At 42.1% G+C, this 22,131-nt stretch overlaps 1 protein-coding gene and 1 pseudogene across 2 annotated transcripts in view; one reads left to right on the top strand and one right to left on the bottom strand.

Annotated features, from left to right (window-relative positions):
- LOC308342884 (large ribosomal subunit protein uL23-like) overlaps positions 1 to 22,131 on the bottom strand; it is a 1,151,147-nt pseudogene that overhangs the window by 90,272 nt on the left and 1,038,744 nt on the right. The window lies entirely within an intron of this gene.
- ARSB (arylsulfatase B) overlaps positions 1 to 22,131 on the top strand; it is a gene marked incomplete at both ends in the record, with an annotated part of 162,767 nt that overhangs the window by 63,008 nt on the left and 77,628 nt on the right. Inside the window, one exon of the mRNA XM_080804790.1 lies at positions 17,950 to 18,193. Within this exon, the coding sequence (XP_080660916.1) occupies positions 17,950 to 18,193 (244 nt within the window). The remainder of the gene's footprint in view (positions 1 to 17,949; positions 18,194 to 22,131) is intronic.

Raw genomic sequence — 22,131 nt, forward strand, 5'->3', positions numbered from 1 at the left:
TAACCACAGGTCTGGTTGCCCTGCCGCTGTCCTGGCTCTCTGCTCGAGGCCCGGATTGTGACAGGAATCCCTTTTTTCCCTTAAATTGTCCTTCTGTACAGCAATGCGTGGTAGCTACGGCCCAAACCAGCTAAAGTTTACCGGCCTCCCTCTATGCTCGGCCCTTGAAAACGTTCGCTTCTCTGCTGTAATTTAACGCTAGAAATCCAAAGACGTGGAGTCACCGCCGTAGGTATTTTCCACACAGCTGCAAGTGAAAATTCACAATGGACTTGGCCCCCCTGTGCTCACTCGGGCCATCTGTCAGCTGCTCTGGCCACAGCCCCTCCGCCTCTGTGGGGGTCTGCTCCCAGGGCCTCCCGGCAGGGCCTCTCTGAATGCTTCACAGTCTTTTCCAGTATAATCAATACTGTCCTAGAATGAAGATGTCGCCTTTGTGATTGTAGGAATAAACCCAAATAAAATATGAAAAGTAAACTTCCGGATGTTTCAACTCAGCTGAAACACGTGAACAATGCCAGCAACCAGCTGAGTTACAACAATTATTGAACATTCTGTCTGTTGGTAATCCAAGACTCTGCAGGAAAGAGCCCATGACTCACTCTGGCATGACTGGGCTTTCAGTCCTCATGCGGGAAGTCCTGGAAAGCCTTTCTACCAACAGAGAGAAGGGGACGGAAGAACAGGGTCAGGAGTCATAAAACGTCCTTAGAAGCCACCCCTTAGTTTCCTTTGGGGCACCTAAACTCAATGTGTCAGAAAAAGGTACAAAACCAACTTTGGAAGAATGATTACCCTGTCAAGGCCCATTCCCTCTGGTGGAAGTTGCCTTTTCTTCTTCATCTAATTCGGGCATGGGATTAAGTGTTACCTGCTCTAATTCCCCAGTTTTTACCCCCCTCTTTTCCCTCTGTGTCCTTTTTTGGTCCTCCTCGGGACAGTCTTGTATTTTTCACATGGACCAGGCTCTTCTGTGGATGATCTGTCCCTTGAGAGTAGGGACTGTGTTTGGACCTCTGTTGCCTGGTCCCACTGTGCACACAGCAGTCATGGGTACTTCACAGGTGCTTATTAAGGCCTTTGAAATCACTGTTGTTGTTGTTTATTCTTTATGCTTACCTGATACGAGGTGGCATTCATTCTGTTGCTGTATTATCCCAGGCAAACAATAAAACAATAATGGCCAACAACCGCAAGAAAACATCGCAATGCTTGTTGACCAGTTCTCATCAAAATCCTAAGTATACCCTTCCAGTGAGGACTGGAAGGGTATACTTAGGATTTTGATGAGAACTCTGGGCCGGATGGAGTAAGCCAACTAAAGCCTGTCTTCCTCATTCATGGCTTACACCTGGAAACTCTGGAAAATACAGAAGGCAACTATCTAGAGCAACTGAAAAGTGCACAATAGCAGGGGAACAGTGAATGGGAATGAAGTCAAAGCTTTATCAGTCCCTTATACCGGGGGTGAGTTTTATGGAATTTGTTTTCTCTTCTCTGTCTTTCAGCTTTGACCCAAGGAATTCTAGAACAATGCAGCAGGCATTGGCAGCAAAATCTTTAGGTGAGACCCTCTATTTCTAAACAGCGGTTTGGCAAAGTGGTCCTTTGCTGGACAATAGAGGGGAGTTACTATTTTGTTCCTTTTGTTTCTCCCCTGCCCCGCCCGCACAGCCAACCCCAGTTGAGGATCTGCATTTGTGTTTGCAGTGGGGGTTTGGGCGCCTGAAATCCCAAAAGAAAATTCTCTCTGACTAGAGGACCAGTGAAAAGGAGCCCCCTTTTTCCAAAGAGTGTGGGAGAGTTTCATTATTTTATCTCTTTTTATTTTGCTGCTTTGCTCCCAAAGGCAACCTCAGTTGTATGGAAATCAATGATATAGGAAGGGGCTAAAACCTGAGAGAAACCCGTCTTTCTGACCAGAGGAACAAGGAAAAGGGGACCCTATGAGGCTAGGAAGTGTGGGGGGAATCTTAGAGAGGATAGGGGTGGGGAAGAGGATCCCCCAGTTCTGTGTATGAACAGACATAAGCCCCAGGCTCACCTCTAAGCTGTGCATGTGCCACACAGTCCAAAGAAGCAAAGCAAAGGCTTTGAGAACTCAGCAGTGATATAAACCACTACCCAAGTCCCAGACTAACTCCTGAGTGGGGCGCATACTAGGTGGGTGAACCCAAACATTATAGCAAAGCCTTTAAGAACTAAACTGACATTATAACCACTATTCACAGAAAGTGAGGTGAAACTTGCAATCAGGATCTAACTGGGTTGGTTGTCTACTAAAACAAACATCAACATCCTTGAGAGGATTTTAACAAGACCTAGAGTCATACAACTTGATATTCAAAATGTCCAGGGTACAATCCAGAATTGCTCACCATATAAAGAACCAGAAAAATGTGATCAGTACTCAGGGAAAAAGATTGTCAATAGATGGCCAATGCTGGGATGACCCAAATTTTGGAATCATCAAATGAAAATTTTAATGTAGCCTTTATAAGCATTCTCTATGAGATACAGTTGAATACTCTTAAAATACATGGAAAAGTAAAGTTCTCAGCAGAGAAATAGAGAGGAATGAAGAAAGGGAGAGAGGAAGGGAGGGAAGGAGGGACGAAACCAAACTGAATTTTTACAACTGAAAAATGCCATATCTGAAATTAAAATTCACCCTGTGGGTCCAGTAGCAGAATAGTAGTGGAAAGTGTCAGTGAACTTTAAAACAGATTGGTAGACATTATGCAGCCTGAAAGAGAGAAAAAAAAATTGAACCAAGCTGTAGGGACCTATGGAACAATATTAAAAGATCCAACATTTACATCACTAGAGTCCTAAGGAGAAGAGAAATTTGGGGCAGAAAAAAAAAAAAAAGATGAAGGAATAATGCCTGAAAACTTCACAAATCTAGTGAGCTATACATATATACAAGAAGATCCGTAAAATCAAATCAGGATAAACCAAAGGAAACTACACTCACATTGTAATCAAAATGCTGAAACCAAAGATGAGGGAGGAAATATCTCGAAAGGGGCAATCCCAGTGGTGGGGATGTAACCAACAGAAATGGAAACATTGTTATACAAAAACCTGTACCCACACATTGAGAAGTTTGGTAACTGCTAAAGGCTGGAGCAAACTCAGATGTCCTTCCGCTAAGCAATAGTTCAACAAAACTGTGGCACCCTGCTGCAACGGACCGCCCTACCACCCCACAGCACGAGCCATGGATACGTGCATTGGTGTACATGAATCTCAGATGCATTGTGGTGAATGAGAGAAGCCAGACCCAAAGAAGTTTCACAGTGTAGGATACTTTTTTTTTTTTATTTATTTATTTTGCAAAGAGAGAGCATGTGTGCACACACACATATACACACACACACATACGCACATACATGTGCAAGTGGGAGAAGGGGCAGAGAGGGAGGGAAAGAATCTCAAGCAGGATCCCCGCTGGACTGTGTGCTGAGCACAGAGCCTGATGTGGGGCTTGATCTCGTGACCCTGCTGAGCTCATGACCTGAGCCAAAGCTAAGAGTCTGACCCTTAACTGACTGAGCCATCCAGGCACCCAAGCTTAATTCTTTTTATAAGGCCCTCTGGAAAAGGCAAAACTTTCAAAGATGGAACAGACATTAGTGGTTGCCAGGGCTTAAGGGTGGGGTGGAGGGTTTGATTATAAAGGAGAGGTGCAAGGGAGTGATTCTGGTTTGATGGAGTTGTTCTGTAATTGTGGCGCTGGTTATATGACTGTTTGTCAAAATTCATAGAACTCCATACCAAAACAAGTGACTTTTACTGTATGTAAATCATAAAATAAAAAAGAAGTCACAAACATACCATTTCATCGCTGATAGGGTTAATGTATCTTCATGATTGTGCGAAGTATGGAAAAGATTCATGTAATCTCTTATGTATTTTGAAGTCATTTTCCACTTGATTCCACATTGAACTTGCAGGAAACTAAAAATGGAATAAACAATGAAGCAATCTCTTTGAATACATACGAAGAGCTTTCCAAAAAAAATTTTGTGTCTCACATGCCAGGCAGATGTTTTATAGGGTCAGCTGATCACAGAAGGCCCCGATGAATAATTGAAAAGGTTAAAAGAAGGGTCTTTAAGAGACACCTTGTTGCCAGCAGAGATCTACTGTTTTTCAAAGTAGCCAAGTTATTTTGATGGGTTGGTGAAAACAAGAACAAAGAATCTGACATATCTTGGAAGCTCTGGGTTTTCATAACTGGAGTGGTATTTAGAGGGCCCTGTCTAGAAGAATCATGTCTCTTGTCCTGAGCTCCCACCTTGCTTGTGCTCTGAAATATACATGGAGTAGGCAGGCTGGGACTATTCCCACAAAGCAGAATATATATATTCCTGTGACACCAGGGAGAGTTTTCCTGAAGGTAGGATTTTTTTCTTCAACCTCCCTCTGATCCAAAGGGCATAAAATACAGGATAGATGTATAATTGTAGTAATTCCATCCTTAACTTTTTAAGCAACTGCCGAAGTAGTTCCAAATCAGTAAAGCCATGTTACATTCCCACAGTGTCTCAGGGTCCAGTTTCTCTGTATCCTCTCCAGCACTTGCTATTGATTGTAACTATCCTACTGACTGTGTAGTGGTATCTCCTTGTGGTTTTGATTTGTATCTCTCTGATGACTAATACTGAACATTTTTTTCATGTGCTCATCTTATTTGGAGAAATAGCTGTTCAAATCTTTTGCCCATATCTTAATCTTTGTTTGAATTGTAATATCCATTTTTATTTTTTAGTTATGTTGTGAGGTAGGATTCGTCAAGGTTGGTGGGGTTTTTTTGTTTTTGTTTTTTTGCTAGGTATCTGATCACTCTAAGAATCATTTGTTGTATAGATATTTTTCTCAGTTGGTTTGTTTTGCTAAGTATCAAATAATCATTTAAGTGTCGTTCTTTTCCCAAGCTCCCCTTCTAGTACCATGCTGTCTTGATTACTATGGTTTAATATAGTAGGTCTTACAATTGGGTAGTGTAATTCTTTCAACTTTATTCTTGTATTTGAAAATGACTAGGATAAACATCATGTGATCATCATGATAGTGGTAAGTGGAGTAATGTTCCGCTTTTCTCCTTCAAAGATGTGTGCGCAGTTTAAGGCCCTGAAACTATGCGCATGTTATGTTATAGACAAAGGGGAATTAAGGCTTCAGACTGATTAAGGTTGCCAGTTATCATACCTTAAATTGGGAAGGTTATCTTATAAGCATAATGTGATCGCAGGGGTCTTTAAAAGGGGTCTTTAAAAGAAGAGAGAGGTACTTGGGTGGTTCAGTTGGTTGAGCATCCAACTCCTGATTTTGGCTCAAGTCATGGTCTTACAGGTTGCGAGATTGAACCCCATGTTGGGCTCCCTGATCAGTGCGGAGTCTGCATGGGATTCTCTTTCTCCCTCTCCCTTTACCCCTTCCTTCTCTCATGCATGTACTCTCTCTCTCTCTCTCTCTCAAATAAATAAATAAATCTTTTTTTTTTTTTTTTTTAAAGTGGGAGAGAGAAAGAAAGAAGAAGTCAAAGTAATACAATGCAAGAAAATCTCAACTAGCTATTGCTGGCTTTGAAAAGGGACAGAGAAGGTCTTGAGTCTAGGAATTCCAGTGGCTTCTAGAAACTAGAACCTAGAACCTAGCAAAGAAACAGGTTCTCCCCTAGAGCCTCCAAAAGGGATCACAGCCTTCCTGACACATGGATTTTTTTCCCAATGAGATTTGCTTCAGACTTTTAATCTATAGAACTACAAGATGACAAATCTGTGGTGTTTAAGCTGTTAAGTTTGTGGTAATTTGTCATAGCATCAACAGAAGATGAACACAATGATGCATTATCATTTTTGTATATAGCTGGATTTGGTTCACTAAAATTTTGTTAAGGATTTTTGCACTTGTGTTTACTGTAGCTTCCTTCCTTCTTCCTTTCCTCCCTCCCTCCTTCTTTCTTTTTCCGTCCCTCCCTTCCTCTCTCTCTTTCTCTCTCTCTCTCATTTTTGTAATGTCTTTGGTTTTGGAATCAGAGTAGTGCCAGCCTCATAGAGTGAGTTGGGAAGCTTAGGCTTCTCTATGTTCTGGAAGAGTTTGTGTAGAACTAGTAATATTTCTCCCTAAGTGTGGGACAGAATTTGCCACTGAAGCCATTTAAGCCTGGAATTTTCTTTATAGGAAGTTTTTAACTACAAATTTCAACTTCCTTAATAGATATAGAGCTACCTGTGTGTTTTTGAGAGAATGTGAGTAGATTCTTGAGAATTAGTTGCTGGAAAAAATTTAATTTCCTTTTTCCAAGAAAGAAACATTCTTTCATTGTATTTTTGAATATTTTAGTGTAATTTAATTTGTTTTAGATGAAAAGGAATTCCTTTATGATGAGATTATGCAAACAAAAGTACAAATAAACTGTGTATCAGTAGTGAGGCAGTGAGTCCTTCTACGCCAGGAAATCTGATGTCCATTTAGCTTCCCATGCACTTCAGCCACTCACATGGGGCATGAACGTGCCTGCCACTGTGACAGGTACATTTACATCGTAAACCAGTTGACGTTCTGATATCTATAGCATTTATAACTGTTCTCTCCTGAGAGTTGGGGCCGCTTTCCATGTGCTAGTAGAATTACTTCTGAGCTCGCAAAGCTTTAGGCCAGACTCCAAACTACAGCAAATTTACAAAGTAATGAATGGAAGCTGCCAAGCGTCTGGACAGCGAGGCTACTACTTATCCCTGGCCGTATGTCCCAGTTTACCTTCATGAAGGCCACTGGTTCCAACTGGAAACATTTTGGAACTTTCGTTAGTTGCTCTGGCACTCAGTGGGCAGAGGCCTGGGATACACACGCCCCTACTAACCCCACACAATGAGGGGCCGTCCCGAGGCCTGTATACCTACAGATGCCTGCTACGTAGTCGTGAAGATTAAAAATCATGCTTATAGTTTTTTGAGTCTAGAACCTACTCAAGTATGCATGTAAACACAAGGCCATTTTCATGTGGTTTGCTACACACTTACTATCCTAACTTTTATTTTAGCATTCATACCTGCCTCTTTGATTTTTCTGTACTTCTAGTCTAGAACAGCCTCCTTTAAGCCCAGATTTATTCAAATACGTAGTACGGGAAATGATCTAACTGCTTTGCTCTATCTTCTAGGATTGGGCTTGCATATCCTCATATGAAATACAAGCTAATTGATTTTCGTCCTTTTTATTACACTTAGAGTTGTTTTAAAAATTAGGCGTGTAGGGAGCCTGGGTGGCTTAGTTGGTAAGCAGCTGCCTTCAGCTCAGGTCATGATTCCAGGCTCCTGGGATCGAGCCCCACATTGGACTCGTTGCTCAGCAGGGAGCCTGCTTCTCTCTCTCCCTCTGCCTGCCTCTCTGCCTACTTGTGATCTCTATCGCTCTGTCAAAAATAAATAAATAAAAATCTTTTTAAAAATTTTTGAAAAATTAGGTGTGTAACTATAATATTGTGTCTGAATTCCATTATAAGACAGTATAGGGAGCACTATAAAATATTGGTTATAAAAACAGGGTTTTCAGCTTGAAAGGCTTGAGAACTCTGATATAAAGAAGCTTTCTTTTCTCTCCTATTTCAGAACTTTCCCAGTCCTTATGGTTGCTCTTATACACAAAGGTAAAATCTGTGAATGAGTCCACAGACGGGTCACAGATTACCACATCCACAATAAATAATAAACAACCACAATAAAAATGGATTCACCTTCCATTTCACCTGCAAAATAACCTAACAATTATTTTATCTGTCTGGCCCAGGGCATCCAGCCACAGCGCTCACATGTATGTGCAGCGATCACAGACTTCTGTCCAGGAACTTAGATATGCAAGAAGTATGACTAGCTTCTGCTCTTCTCTCCAGAAGTGAACATATACTGCTTGCTGGGGTTCCATTTCTGTTGGGTGAAGGAAACCTGGGGTCAGTCAGTTCAGATCATCTCAGTCAATTCAAGGTCTCTTTGTCCCATCGCTGGCTCCCATCCAGGGAACCAGCACGCTGAAGCTGAGGAGTGTCTGGTGCACGGCCATTCTCTACAGAAACCCCCTTTGTGCAGGGCCTTTTCGTATCACGCTCCCATCTCGATCCCGCCACAACCCCCTTACCTACGGAGACTCAGGCCATCTCTTGCCATACCTGTGTTCTTCTCAACAGCAAGTGAAAAGCATTCATCAATGCAGCTGTACCCTCTTCCATACTGTGCTGGGAGGGCCACTGAGCCTGCAATCGTGGTCGTCTGTTGTGGTCTCATCACACCGGGCACAGGGAAATGCAAAGGGCCTCGCCGTCCCCTTCTTTGTATTCCTTTACTCTCTGCAGAGACCATCTCCAGTGCTCTGCACCTTTCTAATTTGTAGATTCTAGTCTGCTGTAAATGAGGGAGCCACACACCATACATATCATTAGTCGTGTCTGAGATTAAGTGGGCCCTGCATTAGGGTCTGATTGCAGGGACTTGGTGATGCCCATCATGGTTATCCGGAGACATTTGTTTTGATTTGTTTGATTTTTTTTTTTTTTTTTAAATCCTGGTTTGTGACTGTTCAGGAGACATTTTGTTTCCCAGCTATCGGACCCCTCCCTCCCTTCCTTCCTCCCTCCCTTCCTTCCTTCCTTCCAATTTTTAAATTTGAGTCAAGTTGACACACCACGTTATGCTAGTTTCCAGTGTATAGTATAGTCATTCCCCATCTCCATATGTAATACTGTGCCCGCCACCAGCGCAGCTGCCATCCGTCTCATATATCACTCTTATAGTACCACAGACTATTCCTTGTGCTGTGCCTTTTATGCCTGTGACTTCTTCAGCCCATGACTGGAAGCCTGTATCTCCCGCCCCCCTTCAACCATTCTGCCCATCCCACCATCCCTTCCCTCTGACAACCGTCAGTGTGTTCTCTGTATTTATAGGTCTGATTCCACTTTTTATTTACTTTTTTAGCTTGCACAGATAAGTGGAATCACATGGTATTTGTCTTTCTTGGACCTCTTTCTTCCCGCATCCCTTCATGTCCTGCTAAAATGCCTCCATTTAGCCTCTTGCTTCTCATTAGGCACAGAGCCCCACTGCTTCCCACACTTTTTCTTCTGCTGCTGCCTTCCCTCCCCAGCACCTGCTTAGGATGTCCAGGGTCACCTGATTTCTCCTCACTCGCCCTGGGTACCCCCCTGTAGAAGGGGTTCTGACACCTGGTATGGTCAGGAGGACCCAAAACCAGTTGGTTTTGCTTTGGCTTTGGAGCAAGTGTCATCAGCAAATCCAGAGGAATTGTGTTCTTTTATTTTTATTAAATATGTATTCAGCATTTGTGTTATTTGTTAAATTATCTTAACCTTTGTAGTACCTAGGTATTTTATGTTGTTTTTGTTTCTGTCATTAAATGTTTCACTCTTACATGGTTCTCCAAAGAGGATTGTGCTGATGACTTGTCTCTGTTCCGTAAGTAGACACTCATACCTTCGTGAGATCCTTTAGCATTTAATAAACTTCAGAAAAGAGCCTTGGGTACAGAAAATAAGAATCAAATATCTTTATGGTTTCTACATAAGAAAATAAAAAAAGAAAAGAAGGGAGCTTTGGGCAAACAGAATTGCCTGTTCACTCAGTTTGGTTTTTTGGTTTTTCTGGGAAACCCTAAGGACGACGTAGTTGGTGCTTGCCCAAATGGAATAGGTTAGCTTTCTCTGCCTTAATTCTCTCAGAAAAATCATTGCTCTCCATTGCCATCTTTGTTGCCATACAAGGACTTAGTGCACTTGTAATTATGTACCTGCAGTTCTTTTTTCTCTCTGTTGATGGTATTTTCACTCTTGCTCTTCTGAGACCTGCCAGACTCTGAAGAACTTCTGTGACATGTTTCCATCTGTTACTTCTTGATTAGCATTACTGATGGATAAACAGCTAGCTAGTTAAAAAAAAAAAAAAAAGAAAGAAAGAAAAGAAAGGAAGGAAGGAAGGAAGTAAGGAAGAAAAGAAAAAGAAAAATCTGGTTTGAAAAGGGAGCCAAATAATTCGTGAGTAAACTGTGATACTTCCTCGAAGTGCCAAATGACTTTTGTTTGCCTTGAAATTCATAACTTCATTAGTTAAAGATATCAAGCATTCTTTCAAGATCAACCTGAAGAGAAAACAAGAAGGCCTTTAATTTTAAAAGAGTCTAGAACAGACATGTGGTATTTTTGCTGGCCCTAAGTACCCTAGACACCGGGCTTCGGGGCTACTTGTTAGGGGATCGAGAATATAGAGATTAAACCCATGCCTCCTAAGTGAGAGAAACTCACAACATTCTGTATTTCTCTTACAACTTAAGTTTAAGGCTCACTAAAATCTGTGACCACCAGTGCTTTCAACTACAGAAAAAGTACAGTTGTTTGCCTACTGTAGTAACTTAGGGCACCACTTTTTCAGTTTCCATTTCCATTTTAATTAATTAATTATCTTATTTAATTTTTTAAAAATAAGCTCTACACACAGCATGGGGCTCAAACTCACAACCTCAAGATCAAATGTCGCATGCTCTATTCACTGAGCCCGGCATGCTCCTCCCATTATTTTAAGATTTAGAGACCAGTTGTTTCCCATCTTTTTTTCTTTCTTCTTCTTTTTTTTGGGGTTCAACTTTTTATTTATTTATTTAATTTTGTTTTTTAATTCAAATGTTATCACTCGCCATCAGGGAAATACAAATCAAAACCACGGTGAGATACCACCTCACACCAGTCAGAATGGCTAAAATTAACAAGTCAGGAAATGACAGATGCTGGCGAGGATGTGGAGAAAGGGGAACCCTCCTACCTTGTTGGTGGGAATGCAAGCTGGTGCAACCACTCTGGAAAACAGTATGCAGGAAACTTCCTCAAAAAGTTGAAAACAGAGCTACCCTACGACCCAGCAATCAGGCTATTGGGTATTTACCCTAAAGATAGAAATGTGGTGATCCGAAGGGGCACATGCACACCAATGTTTATAGCAGATAATGTCCACAATAGCCAAACTGTTGAAAGAACTTTGATATCCATCCACAGATGAATGGATAGAGATGTGGTGTACACACACACACACACACACACACACACACACAATGGAATACTATGCAGCCATCAAAAGAAACGAAATCTTGCCATTTGCAATGATGTGGATGGAACTAGAGGGTATTATGCTAAGCAAAATAAGTCAATCAGAGAAAGATGATTATCATATGATCTCTCTGATATGAGGAATTTGAGAGGTGGGGGTTGTGCAGGGTGGGGAGGGAAAAAATGAAACAAGATGGGATCGGGAGGGAGACAAACCATAAGAGCCTCTTAATCTCATGAAACAAACTGAGGGTTGCTGGGGGATGAGGAGGTAGGGATAGGGTGGCTGGGTGATGGACATTGGGGAGGGTATGTGCTATGCTGAGTGCTGTGAATTATGTAAGACTGATGATTCACAGACCTGTACCCCTGAGCCAAATAACACATTATATGTCAATTTAAAAAAATCTTAGTTAACATATAGCACAATACTGGTTTCTGGAATAGAATGCAGTGATTCATCACTTACCTGTAGCCCATCCCCCACTCACATCCCTCTAGTCTTTCAATACACTTCTGAGTCTTCCCATCCTTAAATTTTAAAAGAGAGATAAAATTTCACTGGTATCTCATCATTACAAGCAATGACATTAGCCCCATTAAAATGAGGAAATCTTTAACTGCCACCCTGTAAAATCTCCCTGTTCCTATTTTGCCCTTTCCTTGGATCTGTCCACTTTCCTGATTTTTGGTGGCTGCATCCTTTATCTGGGGTCTGGTTGCCAATCCCATTCCAGCAGGACCCTCCCAATCCTGGTTCTTTTATCCAGATGTAAGGTCTGACTGTGTCTGGGAGTAGGGTGGGAGCATTCATCCGTCTGAATGCTGCAAAACATTTGAAACCCTTATAAATATAACTGAATAAAGCTTTGGTTTCTGACACTTCGTTCAAATCACAGGCTATGGTCATTGTTCTTCTTTCTTTGATAATTGGTGAACTTTATTTAAACTCCTAGAAATGGAATGGTTTCACCTGGCTCTGTCCCCAAAGTAACAGCAAAAGCTCTCAAATTCACTGTGTTCTTATGGATCTCAAGAAATCACCTACAGAGGAGAGCATGTTATTGAGAAGGGCTCTGTGCAGAAAATCCTTTCCTGATGAATGCATGGTGTTTTAGAATGCAGCTGTAATACTTAAACCTAGTGTATGTGTAATACATACCCAGAGAGGAGACGGTTCTGCTCTGCCTTTTTTGCTGCTGGTGCTGTTTGTGATTCTCATCAGCGAAAATGGCTAATATTTATTGAGCGCTGCTTTTGTGCTAGGCTATATGTTAAGATAGGTATCATTGTTATCCTCATTTTCCAAATTAGAAAATCAGGCTCAGAGAACAATTCACCCAATTCACAACTCACAGCACTTAACTCGATTCCTTTGAATCCATTTTAATGAAATTCAAAATGTGCAGCAAGGGATGTTAGAGACAAATAATGACAGTCACTAAGCAGCTAGATACCCTCTGGCTTATATCGAGTCATCATTCAGCTCAAGTTTGCCTTAAGTTCTGGCAACAGCGTTCTTAAGAGGGTAGTTAACTTAATCTTGAATTAAGAAGCCTTAATGCAGAACACCCCACTATCCAATGTGTAAGTGAGTAAGGGGCTTGAACGTCTGTTCTCTGTGCCTGGGCTCTCCCATCTCTGATCGTGGTCTGCCCTGTAACATCACTGTGGTTCCGGCTCTTCCAAGAGGACCATGAATGGAGAGATCGTATCTCTTTTTCTACTCACTTCATGAGAAAGAGAGCCTAGTCTGTCTTCTTGGCTGCCATTTCGCCAAAGCTGGGGTGGTCCTTGGCACAAGGTGAGCCCTCCCCAAAGATTTGTTTAAGGGCTGAGTGAGGACTTTCTTCCTGTCCAGGACCGAGTTCCTTGAAATGCTCTCGAACAATCCCCTTTGACTTCAGTGTGACTGATCAAGGGCCAGATTGGACAGACAATTCTGGTATTGTGTGTTTGATTTGCTTCAATCCTCATGGGGACCAGGACCCACCCCTGACCCCTGCAGTGTTCTGTTAAATAAGCAGGACCTATGTATGGAACAGTTTCCTTAAAGTAGAGATCATGGAGGGACTGGGTGAAGGCTCAGAAAACGCCATCCCATAATCAAAGTAAATTTTTAGTGTCTTCAGTCTCAATGTTTGGTAGCCTTTTTTCCATTTGTTTATTTTTCCTTACCCACAGCCTCCCTCCCCCAATTCTTGAGCCCTTCTCTCTGGTGGGCCCTGTGCTAGGTCCTTGTTTTTGTTCTTGGGAGGTAGAGTTCCCTGGGAAGATGAACCCATGACCAACTAGTTAACAATATACAGAAATAAGTTTGATATACAGAGAGACTATCTAGGCAGGGTAGCGGTGCAGGGCAGGGTGGGGGGAGGGGCAGTAAGTGAAAAGTTAACAGAAGTGACATTTATCCTAAGAATTAAAATTTAAGTCAGGCAGGAAAGAAGATGGAGAGCATTTCAGGCAAAGGAGCCAACATGTACAAAGGCAAAGTCATCATGAAAGGGCAGGACATATCCTAATGACAGGGCAAAGTTAGTTCTACACGAATGAAGCACTGGCCATTTTTTTAAAGATTTTATTCTTAAGTAACTCTACACCCAATGTGGGGCTCGAACCCGCAACCCCGAGATCAAGAGTCGCGCTCTCTACTGACCGAGCCAGCCAGGTGCCCCAGCACAAGGCACTTTTTATGGAGGAGGGCAGGTGTTGATGCCCGAGAAGTACGTAGGTAGTAGGTTTACCTAATCCTCTAGGTGACTTCTAAGACATATATATTAACCCTCCAATTTGCGTTTAGTTAAAAAAAATTTTTTAAAAGACTGGTCTAAAAAAAAATCAACCATCAGCAAGCAGGTCCTCTTTTTTCTTTAGAGAAGGAGGCATCTTGGTATTTGAAATCATGTTGTCTACCCATCTGTCACACTTACGTTGTTGGCCCTGTTCAGAGCCAAGTCCAGGCACTGGTACAAGACTCTCGGAGTCTTTCTTGCTTTTTCTTTCAGGATCCCTGAGTCAGAGTGAGGAGGATGTATTGGGTAAACCTGGGTGAGGAAGGAATGAGATAGAAACACACACTGATGTTCATGGCAGCCTTACATGGCCAAGTCACAGCCTTACCCTGTTGGGAGTAGTCCTAAGAATTAATGTTATAGTTGTGGTTCCATCTTAACTTTTATCAGCTGGATGAGGATGAGGCTTCATTGTCATACACTTTATACATTTGCTTAGATCATCGACCAACCAATGTTTTACATCACTTTTTGACAGTTATTTTTGTTCAGGAAGGAATAATAAAGTGTGATTCACCATCTGTATATGACAACATTTGTTTTATTTTGACATTTCTTTTCTAGACAGCAAAATGTTTATAATTAAGTTTTTCCTCTGCCAGAAACATTGCTGAAAAGCTATTTCCCTGAAAAAAATTCAGAGCTTCCTTTACTAGTTGGAGTCCTCTTATTTTGATTTGGAGGTTTTTTTTTCATCAAGAAGTCAGTCAGGAAATGAAACAAGAAAATTTTCTCATGAAAATTAATTCTTAGCAAGAACACAAGTTAACTTTTGCCCAGAAGAAAATTAGGAGAGCAAGTGAAAAGAAACATGTTTGAAATGGTGATGCTTCTGTCACCTTTTCAAATTTTAATTTGTCAGATTGAACAGTCTAGGAAACCATCCCAAATGAGCTTGTTGTATTCTTGCTGCTACTACGATCAGTTTTATGTCCAACTTCTTGAACTACCCAGGAGACTGTGCCAGAACTGATGCATGACACCATATTTCCTAAGAGCCCAACTGTGGAGCCCACCGCTCTATGGTTGAGTGGCGACCGTCAGGCAGGCACCCGCTGCGTAGACGGAGACCCCTGGCAAAGCCAAACTGCCCTCTTCATGGCACTGGTTGTGCCGTCAGCGCTGGGACAGGGGAATCCAAGAGAAGTCATGGTGTGCCCGTTGACAGTGCTTTCTCTGCAGGGTGCTCTTGAGAACGTGACTGACGACAGAGGACAGTCTGCTGGGACAGAGGACGACTGCTAATGGGAAAAGCAGCCCAGTGAGCTAGTGGCAGAAACAGTCCCGCTCACTGCAAGGGCACCCTCCCCTTGTAAGATGCGGAAACACCCCCAGCTCTGATGGTAGCTACAGTGGCCACCTTTTCTTTCCAGCACAGTCTGTTTTCCTTTTGGACTGGTACCTGAAGGGCTGCTCCCAGAGTCAGATAGCAGACCCAGCCACCCTCCTCCTCCTCATTGCCACATTTCCTCCACAGCTGTCATCTCGTAATTTTGTATCGAGCATGAGCAAGGACATGGAACTGAAAGAGACATTGTAGAGTATTTCAAAGGAGTGCATCTGTTTAAAATGGAGAGCAAGGGCGCCTTCCACAAGCCCTGGACCAGTATCCTTTATAGCAGTCTAGATAATAGAGCAAGATAATCGTGCTGGCTTAGCCATTCTTGACCTCACCACAGAGTGTAAACGTTTCTTTCCAGTGTCCTTTGGTGTAATATGAACAGCAGCTCCTTTTAAGTTTTGAAAGGTTGGCTCTGGGTGATGGATACTCTGTGAAGTATACAGAGTACAGAGGAAGCCCCTCTGTCAAAGATGGTGGCCTCTTGTTTTGAATACACGGGTTTGCTCTTGTAAAGTTGAAAGTGTAGTTAATAAACTGACTTGGGGGCCACCTGGATGGCTCAATCATTAAGTGTCTGCCTTCGGCTCAGGTCATGATGCCAGGGTTCTGAGATCGAGCCCTGCATCGGGCTCCCTGCTCAGCGGGGAACCTGCTTCTCCCTCTCCCACTCCCCCTGCTTGTGTTCCCTCTCTCGCTGTGTCTCTCTCTGTCAAATAAATAAATAAAATCTTAAAAGTAAACAAACAACTGACTTGGATGACTGGGCCTTGACTTTTTGTCAAGAAGAGATATAGGGTTTAAGGAAAGGTTCTTATAAGTCTGTGATGGCAAGTGGTGAGACAGATTGTCACCCACCCATGTGTTGAAGAATTGTCACCTTCACGTAACCTAGCTCCACTCTTCTCCCTCCCTTCATGAAGCACAGACAAGAACCAGGCACCTCGTGTGCTAAGGATCTGAACAGAAGCCTCCTTGGCAGGAGAGCCTTGAATTTCTTACCCACCAGCCACAAAGGTTCCTCTAAAGGGAATTAACATCACCTTGAAATAGCATCACCTTCTGCTGTATCAAAAGGAAGAGTAAACCCTTTGCTGAGACTCTGGCTTATGGTTTTCATAGGGCAGGGAAACATTCCGTGACCTGTAGGTGTAAAACCCATTCCATACCGGGGACATCAGGAACACGACACTCTGGGGGCTAAAGGCACCTGGAAAGTCACGCAGACCTTGTTCAAATCCTAGCTTTGCCACTTAATAGCTATTTGGATTTTTAAAACCTCTTCTTCTTCTTCTTCTTCTTCTTTTTTTTTTTCTAACAACGAAGTGCTTATGATACTAGACTGAGTTATAACTATTAGCTACCATGTACTGAGCACTAAGGGTATCCCAGGTACCCAGCCAAGCAACGATCATGAACAGTATCATTTCATTTTCATCATAATACCTGAACTGAGAATTCCTATCTCCACATTGAACAATAAGAAACTGAGGCAGCATATTGCCGTGGGCCACACGGCTAGTGCATGGTTGGCAATCAGGCTTCAATTTCAGGTCTCTCAGACTTTAAATTCTGGGAGAGATAATGTAAACTTGGAAGTGGTGCCTGGTGCATAGTAGGTGCTTACGAAATGCCAGTGCTTTCTCTTTCCATGTGTTTCCTGTGGCCTTGGTCTTGATTTCTGCGTTGGATTTTTACGTACAATGTTCTACAGACATTAGGTCTGTCCTACTGCCCTCCTGTGGTTCATTTGGATAACAGTGGTTGGGGGGAGATTTAATTGAGGTGTAATATGTATGCAAATAAGCATTCTTTCAAATGCGTCTGTGGAGTCCCCTAAGTGTATGGATACTTTTGGAGATAACCCATGATTCTGTAACCTCAGTATATAAGAAATACTTTTTTTCCTTACAGTCCAACTTAATTGCTAACTGAGATCCCCCCAGCTGGTAAGATACTTAATTTCAGTCACTCTTGTAACTTCTCCTCGGGGTTCAACTTCAGTTGTCTTGGAAGAGAACCTTTCTCTTCCCTGGCACAGTGCATCAGATGAAGCTTTATCTTGCCATCCTGTCAAGAAGGGAGGAATTTTTCTGACAGTTATTTTTTCCACCCAACTGCTGTGTTTACAAGAAACATCTAGCCCACTGGAGACATGTTCAACTTTCACACTTAAGAAAGAGTTCAAATCACCAGGGAGGAGAAGTTTGATTTAGTTACCAGTGTAAAGGTTAGAAAGTTTTTCCTGGTGAGTAAAATTAAAAGGTCCCCGCTCATCAGGAGCTTTAACTCACTGAGTACAATGTCACTTGTGGTTTCTTTTTGTGGACCGGGAGGGGCTCCAAGTACCTGGCTTCTTTCTCCTGTGTTACATGAAATTGCACACATATATTTGCAACCTAGTCGTTGATTATTAGTACAGGGCTCTACCCCAAGCAGATATCCTCCGAGGACTTGCTTGTTTTTCAAAGACCCTGTCCGAGGGGATTCGAAGGTCTCAGGTCAGATTGGTGCCATGCTGCCCTCTGATTATGTCTGTGTAATGAACGGAGTGTCGGGTGGGAGTGGGGAGGTTGGGACAGGAGCCAGTAAGGAGGGGGCATCTTTTTAGTTCTTAAGCACCATCTAAAAGCAACATAGAAGTCTTGTGTTCTTAAATGTGTCTCACGTTGTCCTCATGCAAAGACCTAATTGTGTTTCAGATAACGGAGGACAGACTTTGGCAGGGGGCAATAATTGGCCCCTCCGAGGAAGAAAATGGAGCCTGTGGGAAGGAGGCATCCGAGGGGTGGGCTTTGTGGCAAGCCCATTGCTGAAACAGAAGGGTATAAAGAACCGGGAGCTCATCCACATTTCTGACTGGCTGCCGACACTTGTGACCCTGGCCGGGGGAAGCACCAATGGCACCAAGCCTCTGGATGGCTTCGATGTGTGGAAAACAATCAGGTACCTGCTCATCTTCCTTTTTTTTTCCCTGTCAGGGCAGAAAGTGCAAGAACAGCCTGACAGGATTGAGGGGAACACGATAGCTTTTGTATGACAATAATTTGGCTTACAAATTATTTTTTTTAATGGAAATGTCTTTAGAAATATTGTAATTATATATATTTAACTCCTGGATTTGAGATTGTGTTTTATGTGAAGAAGAAGATAGTCTTCTGCTCCTCATCCTCTGCAGGTGGTTTTTTTTTTGTTTTGTTTTGTTTTTTAAGATTTTATTTATTTATTTGTCAGAGAGAGAGAGTGAGCACAGGCAGAGTGGCAGAGGGAGAAGCAGGCTCCCTGCGGAGCAAGGAGCCCGATGTGGGACTCGATCCCAGGACGCCGGGATCATGACCTGAGCCGAAGGCAGCCGCTCAACCAACTGAGCCACCCAGGCGTCCCTGCAGGTGTTTTTTTAAGCAGAGAATCTTCCCAAAGGGGTAGTATAGGGTATTGTTTTCTTCCTGCCAGCGGTCAGGGACCTGCCCTCTCATCTGCTAGGAGAATGGAGGACCACGCAGGGGATAGAGCTAGAATGTGAGCCAGGGAGTATCTAGTGAGCACCCATTTTGAACCACCCCTGTTTTAGGGGTGGAGGAAGTAGGAGTGAATAAAACAGGAAGATCCTGGCTTTCATGGAGCTTATATTCTCGTAGAGCAGGGTTAGGGGGTAGGGGCAGGGGGCAGGGGAGAAGAAATAAATAAGTAAACACATAAATAAACAAGATGACTTCTGGTAGCAATAAACACTATGAAGGCAATAGAACAGCGTATTGTGGTAGAGAGAGTGGACAGAAGTACACTAAGAAGTAGTAAGAGTAAGAGAAGTACACTAGGGAGCAGAAGTCAGACTCAGCCTCAGGTATGGTGGCAGTCCTCTTCCTGCTCAGCTACCATGGTATAGAAAAATGGCACCCCAGGTGGGGCATACACACCTTCAAGGGTGCAGGAAGAAAACTACAAGTTATATTTAAATTTATTTTACCTTTGCTTAACAATATGTTTTATAAGGTAAATAATGCATTAGAAGATTAGTACCTATATCCAATTTAGAAATAAATGTGCATATATTGGAGGTTTTTGTTTTTACTGATAGAATGGCAGTTGTCTAGTGCAATAGTATTTTACCTCGGTTTGGTGTTATAGAGGGAGGAAAAAGTGGCTGACTGACTAGTCCCTAGGGGCCAGGACGGGACAACCTCCTCATGCTCTCTCCATTGCAGATGCCTAATCTCAAAACTAGTAAGGTTTCTTTCTTTTTTTTTTTTTTTAAGATTTTATGTATTTATTTGACAGGGAGAGAGAGATCACAAGCAGGCAGAGAGGCAGACAGAGAGATAGAGGAGGAAGCAGGCTCCCCGCTGAGCAGAGAGCCCGATGCGGGGCTCCATCCCAGGACCCTGAGATCATGACCTGAGCCGAAGGCAGAGGCTTAACCCACTGAGCCACCCAGGCGCCCCTCAAAACTAGTTTCTATTCTTAGGAAATACATAGTGAAGGAGAAGTAAAGGGTCATGATAGCATGTTTACATCTCCTCAAATGGTTCAGAAAAAATTGAGTCTATGTATTTCAATTTAGATTTCAAGACATACACACAGTGTGTATCTTTGTGTCTATGTGTGTATACAGAGAGAAAAAATAGAAACCGAGTCAAATATTAACAATAAGAAAGGGGTGCCTGGGTGGCTCAGTGGGTTAAGCCTCTGCCTTCAGCTCCGGTCATGATCCCAGGGTCCTGGGATCGAGCCCCACGTCGGGCTCTCTGCTCAGCAGGGAGCCTGCTTCCCCACCTCTCTCTCTGCCTGCCACTCTGCCTACTTGTGATCTCTCTCTCTCTCTCTCTCTGTCAAATAAATAAAAAAAAAAATCTTTAAAAAAAAACAAAAAAAAAACAATAAGATAATCTGGGTAGAGGGCATAGGTGTAGTTTTACTATTTCTTATTTTTGCAACTTTCTTTAAATTTGATATTATTGCCAAATAAAATTTAAAAAAAAAATAAGCGACTGGCCACACAAGGGCCCATCTTTCCACAAAGCCAACTGACAGGAGTCAAGTAGTTGATGTCTTCCTTAAAGTATTCCCTCTTCAAATCACTTGTCTACTCTGCCCCCAAATCCCAACCCAGACCCACTTCATTCATTTATGTTAGCTACCTGGTCTGTGTAGACATTTAGGTTTCTAACCCACAGTGCATAGTCTGGATATACCATCTTTTAACCAATCCCAAGTGCTAGATTTACTGGTTACCTCTAAACTTTATATTATCAAATTTTATGTACGTGATATTCAGTATTAAAAATAGTAGGGTTTGGGGTGCCTGGGTGGCTCAGATGGTTAAGTGTCTTAGTTCATCTCAGCTCAGGTCTTGATCTCAGGATCATAAGTTCAAGTGCTGCACTGGGCTCTACCCTGGCCAGGGAGCCTCCTTAAAAATAAAAATAAAGAGGCGCCTGGGTGGCTCAGTGGGTTAAAGCCTCTGCCTTCAGCTCAGGTCATGATCTCAGGGTCCTGGGATCAAGCCCTGCATCGGGCTCTCTGCTCAGAGAGGAGCCTGCTTCCTCCCTCTCTCTCTGCCTGCTTCTCTGCCTACTTGTGATCTCGGACTATCAAATAAATAAATAAAAATCTCCGAAAAATAAAAACACAAATAAAAATAAAAATAAATAGTAGGGTTTGACATAAGATTGCTTTATGCAAAGGAAGTTTGATAGCTATTAAAGTTTTAACACTGAAGTTTAAAATTTCCTGTGAGCTTAGGAATGGATGAAAGGAGCTTTTGGCAGGGCTGTTCAGCCTCTCACAAGCATGGAGTCTGTTCGTTCCTTTGTAATGAATCTCACCCAGGAGGTGAGACAGAGGAAGGTCTTCATTTCCTGTAGACACAGGGGAAAATCTGATTTGATTAGCTTTGTATCCTTTTTCTTTCAATGATTCTGCAACTCAAAGTTCCCAAGTTTTCTTTAGAGAATTTACCAAATTTAAAAGATCTTTCCTCAAAAAGCAAAATTTAAAGCATCAGGAAGCTCCCTCCTTATCTTTTCCTACTTTCCAACTATTATTTCAGTCCTTCTTATAAATCATTCTATTTGGGGAGGAAAATCCTAACCAGCCCCAAATTGTCTCCTCCTGTTCTTGCCTGAGAAGTTGGTTTTTCAGTTTAGATTTGATGACCAGTTTATGATTTGCCATTTAAAGAGAGCTCAGCCATAACCACGTCGTCAAACAGCTAAGACAAAAAATAAACAAAAGTTTTTCTCTCATTAATTGTTTTGAAAGTTTATACTCATTATTTGCTCATTCATATAAGATGACGTTTTTCTTTTTCTTTAAAATATTTCTGCCCCGGGAGATGTACACATGTGTTCTGTGCTCACTCTATTTTTAATTTAATTTCCTTGAGTGTCAGTAATATATACTCACTGAGGTTAATTGGCAAAGTACCAGCAATAAAATGAATCACCCAAATGTTACCTGGAAACATGCTACCATAAACATGTGTCATACTTCCTTAAAATTTTTCTTCCTGGCGTTTTTTTACTACCTCTTTTTTTCCTCACTTAACACATCATCACTTTTGATCATGTCATTCAAGAAACTCGTTGCAAACAGTATTTCAGTGACTGCATATTCTGTCATATACCCTGACATACTTAATCATTCCCTTAATATAGATGGTTGACTTTTATTTTTTTTATCATTAACACCGGAGTGAAGAATTTCTTCATAAAATCTCTGTCTGTATTTTGGAATTTTCCCCTTAGATAGAAATTATTGAAAATGAAATTATTAAACTAGAGAATGACTTCTACTTTTTTTTTTAATGTCACTCAGTTTTATTGCATACATTTTTAGTTTTGATTTTTTTTTTTCTTGTGTTGCTGCGGAACACAGACCTTGAA

Source organism: Martes martes (genome assembly GCF_963455335.1).
Source record: "Martes martes genome assembly, chromosome: 5".
NCBI lineage: Eukaryota > Metazoa > Chordata > Mammalia > Carnivora > Mustelidae > Martes > Martes martes.